Source organism: Sinocyclocheilus grahami, unplaced genomic scaffold (assembly GCF_001515645.1).
Source record: "Sinocyclocheilus grahami isolate Dianchi unplaced genomic scaffold, SAMN03320097.WGS_v1.1 scaffold604.1, whole genome shotgun sequence".
Taxonomy (NCBI): Eukaryota; Metazoa; Chordata; class Actinopteri; order Cypriniformes; family Cyprinidae; genus Sinocyclocheilus; species Sinocyclocheilus grahami.
This window is the reverse complement of record NW_015505783.1, coordinates 735,363-751,162: the sequence shown is the minus strand read 5'-3', so window position 1 is coordinate 751,162 and position 15,800 is coordinate 735,363. Positions and strand designations below refer to the sequence as shown.

The 15,800-nt window shown below is 37.3% G+C and overlaps 2 protein-coding genes across 5 annotated transcripts in view; both read left to right on the top strand.

Annotated features, from left to right (window-relative positions):
• LOC107557492 (gamma-glutamyltransferase 7) overlaps window positions 1-6,435 on the top strand; it is a 45,946-nt gene extending 39,511 nt beyond the window's left edge. For both annotated transcript variants that reach the window (XM_016240922.1, XM_016240924.1), the window contains exon 15: window positions 4,691-6,435. In XM_016240922.1, coding sequence (XP_016096408.1) covers window positions 4,691-4,860 — 170 coding nt within the window. In that variant the 3' untranslated portion in view covers window positions 4,861-6,435. The remainder of the gene's footprint in view (window positions 1-4,690) is intronic.
• Window positions 6,436-7,078: 643 nt separating this feature from the next.
• The window catches only part of ncoa6 (nuclear receptor coactivator 6), a 37,348-nt gene continuing 28,626 nt past the window's right edge, over window positions 7,079-15,800 (top strand). For 2 of the 3 annotated variants that reach the window (XM_016240919.1, XM_016240921.1), the window contains exons 1-3: window positions 7,079-7,358; window positions 12,604-12,867; window positions 13,204-13,359. In XM_016240919.1, the coding sequence (XP_016096405.1) occupies window positions 12,651-12,867; window positions 13,204-13,359 (373 nt within the window). In that variant the 5' untranslated portion in view covers window positions 7,079-7,358; window positions 12,604-12,650. The remainder of the gene's footprint in view (window positions 7,359-12,603; window positions 12,868-13,203; window positions 13,360-15,800) is intronic. The other variant, XM_016240920.1, reaches the window with a different exon arrangement.

Sequence of the window (15,800 nt, the reverse complement as noted above, 5' to 3'; positions counted from 1 at the left end):
ACAGCAACCAATCTGGCTTCAAAAGCGGACACTCAACTGAGACTTCCCTGCTCTCGGTTACTGAAGCCCTGAGACTGGCAAGAGCAGCTTCCAAATCCTCAGTACTCATCTTGCTGGATCTGTCTGCTGCTTTTGACACAGTTAACCACCAGATTCTTCTGTCCACCCTCATGAAGATGGGCATCTCAGGAACCACACTCCAGTGGATCAAGTCTTACCTCTCAGGTAGGTCCTTCAGGGTGTCTTGGAGGGGTGAGGTTTCTAAGTCACAAATTCTTGCTACTGGTGTTCCTCAAGGCTCAGTGCTTGGACCACTTCTCTTCTCCATCTACATGTCATCATTAGGATCTGTTATTCAGAAGCATGGCTTTTCTTATCACTGCTATGCTGATGACACTCAAATCTACTTCTTCTACTTCTCATTTCAACCAGATGATCCAACGGTAGCTGCTCGCATTGCAGCCTGTCTGAGAGATATTTCTAGCTGGATGAAGGACCATCACCTTCAACTCAACTCCAGTAGCCGCTCGCATCAAATTCAAGGTACCGATGCTTGCCTACAAGACCACCACTGGCGCTGTACCAATATACCTTAACTCGCTAGTTCAAACTTATGCGTCCTCCAGAAGCTTGCATTCTGCAAGTGAACGGCGTCTTGTGGTGCCATCCCAAAGAGGCACATAATCACTGTAAATGTAATGTGATTTTGACTGCAGATGTGTGATTTTTGACTAGATATGTGATTGTTGTGTGATTTTTGACTGTATATGTGTGATTTTGACTGCAGACATTTTTTTTGACTGCAGATGTATGATTTTGACTGCAGACGGTAAATGTTTTACTGCAGATGTGTGATTTTTTTGACTGCAGATGTGATTCTTGTGTGATTTCTTACTGTAGATGTGTGATTTTGACTGAAGAAGTGTGATTTTTGACTGCAGTTGTGTTTTTTTAGTAGATGTGATTGTTGTGTGATTTCTGATTGTAGATGTTGATTTGAAAGACCACCACTGGCGCTGTACCAATATACCTTAACTCGCTAGTTCAAACTTATGCGTCCTCCAGAAGCTTGCATTCTGCAAGTGAACGGCGCCTTGTGGTGCCATCCCAACGAGGCACATAATCACTGTAAATGTAATGTGATTTTGACTGCAGATGTGTGATTTTGATTAGATGTGTGATTTTGACTGCAGATGTGTGATTTTGACTGCAAATGTGTGATTATTGACTGCAGATGTGATTGTTGTGTGATTTCTGACTAGATGTGATTTTTACTGCAGATGTGTGATTTTAATTGTAGACGTGTGATTTTTGACTGCATATGTGATTTTGACTACAGATGTGTGATTTTTGACTAGATGTGATTGTTGTGTGATTTCTGATTGTAGATGTTTATTTTGACTGCAGGTGTGTGATTTTGACTGCAGATTAGTGATTTTTGACTGCAGATGTGTTTTTTTTGTAGATGTGATTGTTGCGTGATTTCTGAGTGTAGATGTTGATTTTGACTGCAGACGTGTGATTTTTGACTGCAGATGTGTGATTTTGACTTCAGATGTGTGATTTTGACTGCAGATGTATGATTTTTCACTGCAGGTGTGTGATTTTGACTGTAGATGTGTGATTTTGACTGGAGATGTGTTATTTTAACTGTAGATGTGTGATTTTTGACTACAGATGTGATTGTTGTGTGATTTCTGACTGTAGATGGGATTTTGACTGCAGATGTGTGATTTTAATTGTAGAAGTGTGATTTTTGACTGCATATGTGTGATTTTGACTGCAGATGTGTGATTTTGACTGTAGATGTGTGATTTTTGACTACAGATGCGATTGTTGTGTGATTTCTGACTGTAGATGGGATTTTGACTGCAGATGTGTGATTTTAATTGTAGAAGTGTGATTTTTGACTGCATATGTGTGATTTTGACTGCAGATGTGTGATTTTGACTGCAGACAATTGATTTTGAAAATCACTGTAAATGTAATGTGATTTTGACTGCAGATGTGTGATTTTTGACTAGATATGTGATTGTTGTGTGATTTTTGACTGTATATGTGTGATTTTGACTGCAGACATTTTTTTTGACTGAAGATGTGATTTTTGACTAGATGTGATTGTTGTGTGATTTTTGACTGTAGATGTATGATTTTGACTGCAGACGGTAAATGTTTTACTGCAGATGTGATTTTTTTGACTGCAGATGTGATTCTTGTGTGATTTCTTACTGTAGATGTGTGATTTTGACTGAAGAAGTGTGATTTTTGACTGCAGTTGTGTTTTTTTAGTAGATGTGATTGTTGTGTGATTTCTGATTGTAGATGTTTATTTTGACTGCAGGTGTGTGATTTTGACTGCAGATGAGTGATTTTGACTGCAGATGAGTGATTTTTGACTGCAGATGTGTTTTTTTTAGTAGATGTGATTGTTGCGTGATTTCTGAGTGTAGATGTTGATTTTGACTGCAGCCGTGTGATTTTTGACTGCAGATGTGTGATTTTGACTTCAGATGTGTGATTTTGACTGCAGATGTATGATTTTTCACTGCAGGTGTGTGATTTTGACTGTAGATGTGTGATTTTGACTGGAGATGTGTTATTTTAACTGTAGATGTGTGATTTTTGACTACAGATGTGATTGTTGTGTGATTTCTGACTGTAGATGGGATTTTGACTGCAGATGTGTGATTTTGACTGTAGATGTGTGATTTTGACTGGAGATGTGTTATTTTGACTGGAGATGTGTTATTTTGACTGCAGATGTGTGATTCTTGACTGCAGATGTGATTGTTGTGTGATTTCTGACTAGATGTGATTTTGACTGCAGATGTGTGATTTTAATTGTAGACGTGTGATTTTTGACTGCAGTTGTTTGATTTTGACTACAGATGTGTGATTTTTGACTAGATGTGATTGTGTGATTTCTGATTGTAGATGTTTATTTTGACTGCAGGTGTGTGATTTTGACTGCAGATTAGTGATTTTTGACTGCAGATGTGTTTTTTTTGTAGATGTGATTGTTGCGTGATTTCTGAGTGTAGATGTTGATTTTGACTGCAGACGTGTGATTTTTGACTGCAGATGTGTGATTTTGACTTCAGATGTGTGATTTTGACTGCAGATGTATGATTTTTCACTGCAGGTGTGTGATTTTGACTGTAGATGTGTGATTTTTGACTACAGATGCGATTGCTGTGTGATTTCTGACTGTAGATGGGATTTTGACTGCAGATGTGTGATTTTAATTGTAGAAGTGTGATTTTTGACTGCATATGTGTGATTTTGACTGCAGATGTGTGATTTTGACAGCAGACAATTGATTCTGACTGCAGATGTGTGATTTTGATTAGATGTGTGATTTTGACTGGAGATGTGTTATTTTAACTGTAGATGTGTGATTTTTGACTACAGATGCGATTGTTGTGTGATTTCTGACTGTAGATGGGATTTTGACAGCAGATGTGTGATTTTAATTGTAGAAGTGTGATTTTTGACTGCATATGTGTGATTTTGACTGCAGACGTGTGATTTTGACTGCAGACGATTGATTTTGACTGCAGATGTGTGATTTTGATTAGATGTGGGATTTTGACTGCAGATGTGTGATTTTGACTACAGATGTGTGATTTTCTGACTGCAGATGTGTGATTTTTGACTAGATGTGATTGTTGTGTGATTTCTGATTGTAGATGTTTATTTTGACTGCAGATGTGTGGTTTTGACTGCAGATGAGTGATTTTGACTGCAGATGAGTGATTTTTGACTGCAGATGTGTTTTTTTTAGTAGATGTGATTGTTGCGTGATTTCTGAGTGTAGATGTTGATTTTGACTGCAGCCGTGTGATTTTTGACTGCAGATGTGTGATTTTGACTTCAGATGTGTGATTTTGACTGCAGATGTATGATTTTTCACTGCAGGTGTGTGATTTTGACTGTAGATGTGTGATTTTGACTGGAGATGTGTTATTTTAACTGTAGATGTGTGATTTTTGACTCCAGATGCGATTGTTGTGTGATTTCTGACTGCAGATGGGATTTTGACTGCAGATGTGTGATTTTAATTGTAGAAGTGTGATTTTTGACTGCATATGTGTGATTTTGACTGCAGACGTGTGATTTTGACAGCAGACAATTGATTTTGACTGCAGATGTGTGATTTTGATTAGAGAAGTGTGATTTTTGACTGCATATGTGTGATTTTGACTGCAGATGTGTGATTTTGACTACAGATGTGTGATTTTGACTAGATGTGTGATTTTGACTAGATTTTGACTGTAGATGTGTGATTTTGACTAGATGTGATTGTTGTGTGATTTCTGATTGTAGATGTTTATTTTGACTGCAGATGTGTGATTTTGACTACAGATGTGTGATTTTCTGTCTGCAGATGTGTGATTTTGACTAGATGTGTGATTTTGACTGTAGATGTGTGATTTTGACTACAGATGTGTGATTTTCTGACTGCAGATGTGTGATTTTTGACTAGATGTGATTGTTGTGTGATTTCTGATTGTAGATGTTTATTTTGACTGCAGATGTGTGGTTTTAATTGCAGATGTGTGATTTTTGACTGCAGATGTGTGATTCTGACTGTAGATGTGATATTTTGACTACAGTGTGTGATTTTTTGACTAGATGTGTGATTGTGTGATTTTTTGACTAGATGTGTGATTGTGTGATTTTTTTCCAGCTAATTTTGCTGAGGCGGATGTGAAGTCTCTGATGCAGAAGGGTCATGATGTGTGTAAGGTGGACATCATCTCACTGGTAGAAGGGACCCGGAGGACCAATGACCTGATCATCGGTGTGAAGGACCCTCGCAGCACTGATGCCTCTGCGCTGTCCATGTCCATGCCCTAGATTCACACACACACACACACACACACACTCTGTGCTACAAAGCTGTTTGTGCACTAATTGGGGACGTTATGAGGTTAACAAGTTCCAAGGATAGAGTTGATAACCAAAATAGGTGGACAGTGTCCGGTAGATAGAAATGAGCCGCTCCCTGCTACCCCACCACAAAAACAGCAACATACACACACACACACACGCAATGATGACAAATTGTAAAAGACAGCTGTTTTTGTTGTTGTTGTTTTTTTACCTCAAAGGGTACCTCACTGCTCCTTTAACTGGTTAACGGTTCCAACACATATAGTATGTGTCAAAACATTTGGACATACCTGCTCTTTATTTATTATATTTTCAAATTATATTTGATATTTTCCTCATTATGGAATTATAGTAAAGCAATTATAACGGTGAAATAACACAAAAGAAAGTGTGCAAAATATGTAGTGACCAGAAAATGTCAAACAAATCAACATATTTAGCTTATTCAGTCGCCAGCCTTCATCTAGAGTTCAGCTGAGCACACTTCTCTTAAAAAACCTCACGTGGAGCATCTTGTGCTTAAGTAAAATAAACAGTACTGAAGGTGTTTCTTGTGTGCTGGTCATCTGCTGGCTGCTTTTCCTTAACTCATAAGATCATAAGGAACAAATTCAGTCAAGTGTGTCCAAACTTTAACTAGTACTGTATAGTTTTGTATTAGCCTCTTCATTATCATAATTAGTAGTTCCTTCAGGGTTGTGTAGGATTATGCCATATGCGAATTGGAGGTAGATAAAGGCAAATTAAAGGATTTTTTTCATATCTTGCAAGACCTTGCAAGGTCTCTTGAAGTCTTCATGAAGAAGTATCTTCACAAATGTGAGTAAATGTTACTTGAAGTGAATGTTACATGAATAATTTCTCCAGTTTACGAATGAATGATTGTACATATTATATAATGATTAATGAGGGTTGGGTGGTAACAAAATAGTAACTATATGGTCTTATTTTATTAGCCGATCAAACCCTCCTGGAATCATTAAGGAAATGGTCTAAAATGAATGAAGCCGAGAGAATGCCAGTTGTAAAATGGTAATATAGAAACTAATATGCTCTCAGATGCGGTTTAATATATGCCATGATTATTACCTTTTACAGTTGTATTTTGAATTGTGGATGTCAGTTTCTTGATGTATATAATTGTATTGCATTTTCTCTTCGGTGTGGAAACGGTAAAATAAGTTTTAGTTTATGCACATATTTCTGAGAGATGATCAGCTGATTATTTAAAAGTGAAGTGAGCTTCCTGTTTATAGGCACAATTGGTATTTTCTGCCACAACTGAATATTATTGCACTGTAACAGCACCATTGTGTTTAGTAGCTTTGCAATGACGGTGATTACGATGGAGAATTAATATGCATATGTAGTGTAGTTTCTTTGCATTATTTCCAAACTCATTCATTTCAGAATGCAGGAGTCCTTGAGATGTAAAAAGCTGGAAGGACTAAAGATATTTCATATGAGTGAAAGTTTAGAATAAAATTGAACACAATTATTTATAAGTGTAAAACGTAAGCATATTAAAAAAACAATAAACATAACCCCCAATGCATGCATTGCTTTACAAATTCAGAAAAAAAGGATTAAGCATACAGTAAAACTATTGATAACTAACTTGAAAACGTTTCTTTGCATTAAGAAATTTGAAATGAAACTAAAGTGAAGAATCAATATATTCATGCATAAGCTGCAAAATAAAATTCACAAATCAAAATGAAGCTGTTGTCATAATCAGTGGCGTGGTCATTACTCTATAAATAAAAATTATACATATTTCACCAGTGTTGCGGGTGACGCATTACAAGTAACCCGAGTTACGTAATCAGATTACTTTTTTCAAGTAACTAGTAAAGTAACGCATTACTTTTTGTGTGTTGATATTTCTTCTTCTGCATTTTCTCTTCAGCCTGAGGCTTATTCATTTCACTTCTGGTGTGAAAAGGCTTTTATATTTGCCAGAAATATTACTTTTTTAATTTAAAAACAAGCAAGCAAGCCCTGTCCAGATTTTAAAAGTAACGCAAAAGTAACGTAACGCATTACTTTCCATAAAAAGTAACTAAGTAACGTAATTAGTTACTTTTTTGCGGAGTAACGCGATATTGTAACGCATTACTTTTAAAAGTAACTTTCCCCGACACTGTTGTTCAAGGATACAACAACCCAGTGAAGCGGACCCCGCGCCGCTCTGAAACGCGTTCACTTCCGGTCACTAGGCCCCGCCCCGCCCCTTCAGTCACCCTGGTGTTGTGCTGCTAGTGATCTCTGTGCCACGATCATATTTCTGTGATCATAACCGTACAGTTTATGATCACAACAGAGCGGTGTGTGCTCATAACCCTCTGTCGCCGGCGCGAGCGTTGACCTGCCGCGCACAGCCGCCTCGCGACGGCGCCGCTAGCGTGTGCTAGCACAGACCTGTTTACTGCAGCAAACCCTCTCCTGATGGACTGATAACGGTGAGATCTGACCCCTCCTTGCCCTACAGAAACATTACCGCGAGGTTAACATGTAAGTGCGTGCGCTGCATGGACGCAAGAGGCTAATATTAGCGAGGCTGACTGTGTTTGTATAGCTAATACTTTAGTTCGCCTGCGTGAAGGAAACTCCTAATAATAATAATAATAATAGTAATACTTCACTTGTGCACTGCGGTGTTGTTGTTAGGGCTGCGTGTACCAGACATGAGCTTTAAAGTCATTATAATGTGTTGTTTGTCTTTAGCTTAAACGATGCGGTTTGTCTTTGTTTTGATATTGCTAATGCTAATGCTAGAGAAATAAACCCTTACGAAGCTCCTCAGTTAAGTCCTCAGTAACGGCAAGGATACTGATATATTATTAGAGGTTATGTATTGGATGTTTACAGGTTGCATCGCGGTTATTTAGCAGCGAAACTCACCTCGGAGCATTATTTGACTTCTCATTCTCAGTACAAAGTGTCATGGTGTTAGCATTTGATACCCTCCCTGTACCGCTGCTGTACTGTTACTTATATTAGCATTACACTACATAACAGCTTTTCTCAGTCACTGACTCCTGTTGTATCGTATTGTTGTGTGTTATTAAATACTGTATGAAGTAGGGGTGTGCGATATCGACACAAAACGATATCGCGATGTTTTCTGGGATTTTATCGGTAACGATAATTAGACGATATTTTGCTGAGTGTGTTATTGTGCTGGTACCTTAAGGACTGCCGAAGACAGCTGACTCCTAATGCTTTTAATATTCTTCATATTCTGTGTGCTGGTCAGTTCATACTGATAGAAATTAACCTTTTCCAATAAGTTTAAACTGATTTTTGCATTTTATTGGCATTTTTACCTTTATAAAGCCATTTCTTCTAAAAGTGTCCATTATCTTTTGAGTCAAATTCTTACATTTAATCAGTGAATTAGAATAATAAGACATTTGGGCTGTTACCGAGCAAATTAAATCAACACAGAAGCTGCATCTGAAGTAGCATTTAGATGCATTTACACACATGTATTGTGTTTAACGCAAGACATGAATGCATTTAACCTGCAATTACACATGCATAAATAATGTTTTGATATATTAAACATAAAACGTTGAATACTGATATTTGAAATGATTTAAAACATGAAAAAAATCAAAGAAAGAAAAAGAAGAAATTTGAAATTAAAGCAAATAAAATCATTGGGATTGAACCGAATCATTTAAACGGTTGATTCATTCAGGAACGAAACACCGTCGTGTTGCTCAGAGACACAAAACAGCGCTGTGGCTGTAGCTTGCAAAGTAGAGCAAAAACAAGCAATATGGTGTCTAAACCGTAAGTCTCTTAATTAACTTATTGTTTATTGAATTCAATGTCACATTTGTAATCATGGTAATATTTGGAGAAAAAGGCACTCTTCCGTGTGAAATTGAATAACTATATGAAGTGGTATAAATATATAAATGTTCTGCCATCATGTCTTGAATTTGTGATCATTCTAAATGCATTTTAATAGCCTGGATCTTGCAGTGAAAGAAAACACACTAAATGCGCACACGCACTAGTCTAGACTTCACGTAATGTATGCGTGCGCTCTGTAGGGCTGTTTTGAATGGTTTTTGCAAAATACTCGATAATGTCAAATCACACATCGTTAAAACAACAATTACGATATTATCGCAGACGATATATATCGCACACCCCTAGTTTTTAGCATGGTTTAGCAATGTTTTCACGTTTCTTGCATGTTGCTAATGATTAAGCATATCTTGACATGTTTCTGTCATGTTTTCTAGCATGTTTCTATCATGTTTTTTGCATGATTTAACATGTTTATCACGTTTCTTGCATGTTTTAGCATGTTGCTAATATGATTAAGCATATTTTGACATGTTTCTATCATGTTTTTAGCACGATTTAACATGTCTTAGCATTTTTCTAGCATGATTTAGCATGTTTTACGTGTTTCTTACATGTTTTAACATGTAGCTAGCGTGTTTTAACATGTTGCTAGCATGGTTAGCACATAGCTAGCATAAATTAGCATGTTACTAACATAATTTAGCACATCGTCCCAGAATATCCGTTAAGCTTTACTAGTGATAGACAACTTAAATGCACTATAAGTCTTACAAAAAATACAAAAGTTTACTGTTGTATAAATAAATATATATATATATATATAATAAAAAAAAATTTTACTAAAAAAAGTTTTTTTTAAATTTTTTTATTTGGGCTAGTTAAATAAATTTTCGGACTACCAAAATCTGAAGAGTATGTGCCCGAAGGGCTACCAGGGATTTTGAAATTTTGCGAGCCCAGCCTCTACGAGTGCCATCTATTATTGCCTTTTTTATCTAAAGGTGCTCTTTTCCTTTAAAACTAGCCAACAAGCCATATGTGGTGGCTGTGAAACACAGACTTGAATTATATGCATTTATAGTGTAATTTTGCATTTACTGCAAACAATGCGCTGTCACTTTAATTCAGCGTGTGCAGTGGAAACTATCTTGGCACAGCTCCTGGAACGCACTGCCGGACCGCAACCGTGTGCAGTGTGAACACTTTAAAATCCGTTAACATGAGCGTGAAAAAAAAATATGCACCGCATACGCACTGCACACGGAGTATGTCTGAACCTGCCGTTATGTGTGTGTGCTGCGAGTGTGCATGAGCGCTCAGTCTCCAGGGGCCTCATGTATAAAACTTTACGTAGATTTCATTCTAAATGTGTGCGTACGCACAAAAGCTAGATTTTGCGTACATACAAAAGTTTTCAGATTTATAAAGCCATGAGTACGCCAGAACCTGCGAACAATTCCCTTTTTAATACCCAGTCAGCGGAAGATTGTGCGTACATGCATCTCCCCCCCGAAATAGCCATGTATGGAGTTTACAACGCCTAGTTTTATTATGCATAACGTAATCTGCATATCATTTCCATGCATATTCCATCTACGTGACACCATTCGTTTTTATACCTATATCCTAACCCTAACCCCACCCAAGTCCCACCCATATAACTAAGTCCCACCCACCAACATATGATTTGAAAATCAAACGTGCATATCTTACAGTTTCCTTCAAATTCTATCTTTTAAATATGGTGTTTGTCACAATATTGGGAAGAGCACGAAAGGGGTTATCATGAAGGCTGATGGACCTGTTCAAACCAGCCAATGGACTGTTTGATCTGTCGTTACCGTCTATGTTCCAAAGGCATCAGACGAATCACGTTCACATCAATGATCATTATTATTCGTGCAAAAGTATTTTCTCAGAACATGAGTTTTGGTATTTAGAACACAATTTAAATCCATCATAAATTAGGCCAGCTATCCAGTGCGTTGTGATTGGCCGAATGCCTCAAGCGTGTGATGGAAATGTTACACCCCTCACCATACTGTGATGCCGTCTCCCAGCAGGACGAGACTCAGTCCAGCTGCTCAACTTTACTAGTGGTTCAATGGATCACAAATCTCACGGTTCGGATCACATTTATGGTTTTTGATCCACGGATCGGATCATTTTTCGGATCAGCAAGAAAATAGAAATATTTCAATTTAACTTGCTTTCCATTTATTACTTAAAGCGAAGTACTTCTTTGATACCACAACAAATACTACTAGATTAACTAAGAAAGTTTAAACATGATTAAAGAGACAAGAGGACAGCCAGTAAAAATAAGAGCAAATACACAAATTACAAGCAGAGATAAATACAACAGAATATGTTACAAATAAAATAAGGTTGGTAGTATTCAAATACAAAAATGTAATAATTATGGAAAATAACACTGCATAGTGTTCACTGTATAAATTAAATCTAGATTTTTATCACAGCTGTTTTGTTGTTTGATGATCATTAATGACAGCAGCAGTATTTATAGGCCGCTGTCCCTTTAAGACCTGATTCACGGATCCGATATAATGATATACATCACATCCAATTTCTTTCTCAGCTGTTTTCATTCACTTGAGACATAACTGACAGCGTTTACCTGAATGATTGTCGAGATGTGTATTTTGTCATAATTTTATGTGTATGTGTCTGTTCAGAGGATTCAGAAGAGGATTCAGTTCGGTGCTCGTGCGCCGTTTGAAACGCGTGTGCGTGCTTCATATGTGTGCGCGTAGAGAACAGAACAGCGCTCGAGTAACTAATCGAGTTCCCTTTCACCTTTTCTCTCTAGAATTGTTTAAAATTCGCTTGCTTGTGTAAATACAAATAAATTATAAACTTATACTTTATCTATTATGGTTAAATTTTGCAATTAATCCGCGGATCACATGCGTGCCGAACCGTTGAGCTTGGTCCGTACGGATCAGGGATCAACTACGATCCGTTTAACCACTTAACTTTACAGATCTTTATGCACCAAGAGCTTGTAACACTCCAAAGAGAAAGGAACAATTGAAATAGCATCATATGACGCCTTTAAGGAAACAATATTAGTACTTTTTATTTGATGGTTATACCACGACACATTTGTAGTCATTGAAATTAAATATTTCCTGAAAATGGTTTATATTTCTGAAACCATATAAACCAACATGAATACAAAGTACATTTCAAAACCACTTGGCACATGCGTTTTAAACAAAATTTTATTTTATTTTTATGGACAATCTTGAATGTCCTTGAGCCTCAGATCAATGCTAGAGCACAGACAAAGCCTTACTTTGTTTATACAAAGAGATTTCTTTTATTTGTGTTACTTATTTATTTGATTTGGGGCTTGTTTTAAAATTTCAATGTAGTTTTGTTATTTACATTTACATTATATTTAAATTTAGTCATTTAGCAGACGCTTTTGTCCAAAGCGACTAACAAATGAGGACAATAGAAGCAATCAAAACCAACAAAAGAGCAGTAATATGCAAGTGCTATATTAGTATATTATTATAGTGTTATATTTCAATTTCACAAAGAAACGTGCAGCATTTTGTCCAAGCAATAATAAAAGGGCACATTTAATCTTGAGTCTTAAATCTCATTTTGTGAAAAATAAAATAAAAAACCGTGAATCGAATCGTGAAATCAGAATTGTGAGTTGAGTGAATCGTTGAATGGTGATTTCTACGTACTTGGAATTTTTTTTTCTATCTCCATGTATAATAAGTCTGGCTGTGTCTTGTTTGCATGGCAGCATATATTGTATATAATTATGACGTTAATATTTAGGATATGCAGATAAGGGTTTCTTATCAGTGGTGACTGATCTTGTGGTTTCTCTTTTAGCAGTGTCACCGTCTCCAGAGGCTACGCAGCTCTTTTGGTGAAGGGCTATGGCGCATCAGCTCTGCTTGGATGCACAATCTCCTCGAGCCGTCCCACTCACGGATCACGACTCCGGACTCGGAGTGGAAGATGGAGACGATGGCTCCTGCAGCCCTACCACAACCTCCATGATTTATGTTGCCTTCAAAGGGAACATGAATGATGAAGACTTTCAGGAGAAGCTGGATACCATCTTACAGGAGATGCCAGATATGCTCTTACTAGGTCAAGATTTGGCTTGAAACTATGATTATTACTCGTATGCATGAAAATTGATTCATTGTTGCTGGAAAAATTGATTTCTGCAAAGATTCATTGAAGTTAAGGTCTGTACATTAAATGTAAATGTTTATTTTAAAAATATAGAGTCATTCTGTCTTTGCTCAGTGTTTAGTATATGGGCTAGTAGTCCAGTTTTTTTCTTGCATTGTATTTTAAACCTAACAGACATTGACTAAAAGCCCTAAAGTCTAATTTTATTTGTTTTGGTGCCTTTAATGTTTTTTTTCCTATCTCAGTTGGCTTATATTGCTCCTGTACTCCTCGCTTTGTCTAATAAAGGTACTAAGAGGCTCGAACCCGAGCGCGTGGAGCCGTGGAACAGCGTACGAGTCACTTTCAACATCCCCCGAGAGGCAGCCGAGCGACTGCGCCTCCTGGCTCAAAACAACCAGCAGCAGCTGCGGGATCTGGGCATCCTGTCTGTGCAGATTGAAGGTACGGATGTGTTGAATCTCCTCAGGCAGAATCACTGGCAATGCAAGGGTTTGCTGGCGACCTTATTTACAGGGTGTCCTTAAAAAGTCTTAAATTCAGATTCGATGGGTCTTAAATATTTTTGGTCACGTTACAGCTAAAAAAATATCCAGTGTGACGGAGTGACTCATTACAATCATTGGACAGACCGAACAGTTTTTTTGTTATTTTCCCCCCACGGTAATGTTAGTTACGTAGTAAAAAAATACAGGTTGAGCTACAGCTAGCTGGTTTAAAATGGGTTTTTTACTTGCCCGACCGGACAAATAGACTGCTTAAATCCTAAGTGACAAAAAATAACCATTGAAGCATTGAAATGCGAGAATGATTCTTCTAATTTTATTAATGTTACATTCAACGTAAACGGCAGTTGATAATGGATAGTGTATTTCTGGTATCAAGGTCGCGCTGCCTGTCTCCATGTGAGAGACTTCTAAACAAAAGAGCGTAACAGCATGCATAAAGAAATAGGGTTGCAAAGGGGTGGAAAATTTCCGGAAACTTTACAAAAATCCCTGGAATATTCCAAAAAACCCTGGAAAGTTGCCAAAATTTCTGGTATATTTCCGAAATTTACTGGAAATGTTCCCCCTTTTTGCAACCCTATAAAGAAAATTTCAAAATATGTAGTTTATAACATGATATAGTTATGACAAGGGAGCTATTTTGCTGAAAATTATTATCACGATCGCAAATGTCACACAGGTCAATAAACAAGTAGTTAACATTTTAGGGGCGGCACAGTGGTTAGCACTGTTGTCTCGCAGCAAGAAGGTCCCCGGTTCGAGCCCCGGCACTTCTGTGTGGAGTTTGCATGTTCTCCCTGTGTCTGCGTGGGTTTACGCCGGGTGCTCCAGTTTCCTCCCGCAGCCCAAAGACATGCAGGTTAGGTTAACTGAACATTCTAAATTGTCCCCGGACAAGACGAGACTTGTGTATGGATCGACTTGTGTATGCATTAACTGGTTCTCGCCTTGAATATAGCCATAGATGCTGGATTGGCGTTAAGAAAGAAATAAAACAAACAAACTTACATTTTAGACACAATGTATACTGTTTTGCTCTATTTCACCAACGAAAATAGTTCCAAGCAAGGATCACAACAGAAGTATTGCACATTCTCCAAGCAACACTTGGTGGTGTTTTGTTACTGAATGATTCAGCGTTTTGAACGAATCAGCTGAATGAACGACGTAATAACTCACTAAGTGAATTACCGCCACCTACTGGCGGTTTAGTATGTTTAAAAGTATGCATTTTCCCTCCACCATTTCTTATTTGTATGCTCAAAAATGTATTTTAAACATTAATCTCGTAACATTATTTATTGCAGTTGTAATTTTGCAGTGTAAATTATTTAATTTGACTGGGAACAGCCCTATAGTGTAAATTTAATTAATTGATCAATTGTAAGAAATTAACATGAAAGATGATGCATACATTTAAAAAGGTAAAAAAATTTAAAAGATTATATAGGCCTTAATAAAGGTAAATAAGTCCTGGGATATTGGAATATTGTCTGCTGATATGAAAAGTTCACTGTATATCGTAATAATAAAACGCATTTATGACAGCGATGACATTTTGTTTTCTTTTCGCATTAAACACATTAAATATTACATATATGTATGTAATATAATGTGTATTTCCATCACAGGTTTAGGTCTTAAATTTCATATAAGGTGGTATTAAAAAGGTCTTAAAGGGGTCATATGATGTTGCTAAAAAGAACATTATTTTGTGTATTTGGTGTAATGAAATGTGTTTATGCGGTTTAAGGTTAAAAAAACACATTATTTTCCTCTACTGTACATTATTGTTTCTCCTCTATGCTCCGCCTTTCTGAAACGTGTTGATTTTTACAAAGCTCATCGGTCTGAGAAGCGAGGTGTGCTCTGATTGGCCAGCTATCCAGTGCGTTGTGATTGGCCGAATACCTCAAGCGTGTGACGGAAATGTTACGCCCCTCACCATACTGTGATGCCCTGTCCGGCCGGAGCGATGATTCAGAAACATTAAAACCCATTACAAACGAGGCATTTGTTGCATCCAGTGGGGACATAATTACGGATTATAATGACTTAAACTGTCTTTTTACGCGTTGCATTGCATTAACATAAAACCGCGTAAACATAAAACTCTGTCTGCATTTGTGATCGGAGAAATGACAAACAACAAGTGCTACTTTACACTACCCAAAACTCGCGTTTGAATCGTCAGTGGCAAATCCTTTAAATGAAAACGTACTTACGTGAGTAAGAGCAGCCGGCATTGTAGTCTACTCTACCAGGATCAGGAAACAGTCCTCCATAAAATGTGCTGCACACATCTGGATATTTGGGTCGAACTGTTCTGGAACAGTGTTGTAAATACAACTTAACCACTGATTTCTAGTCGTGTCA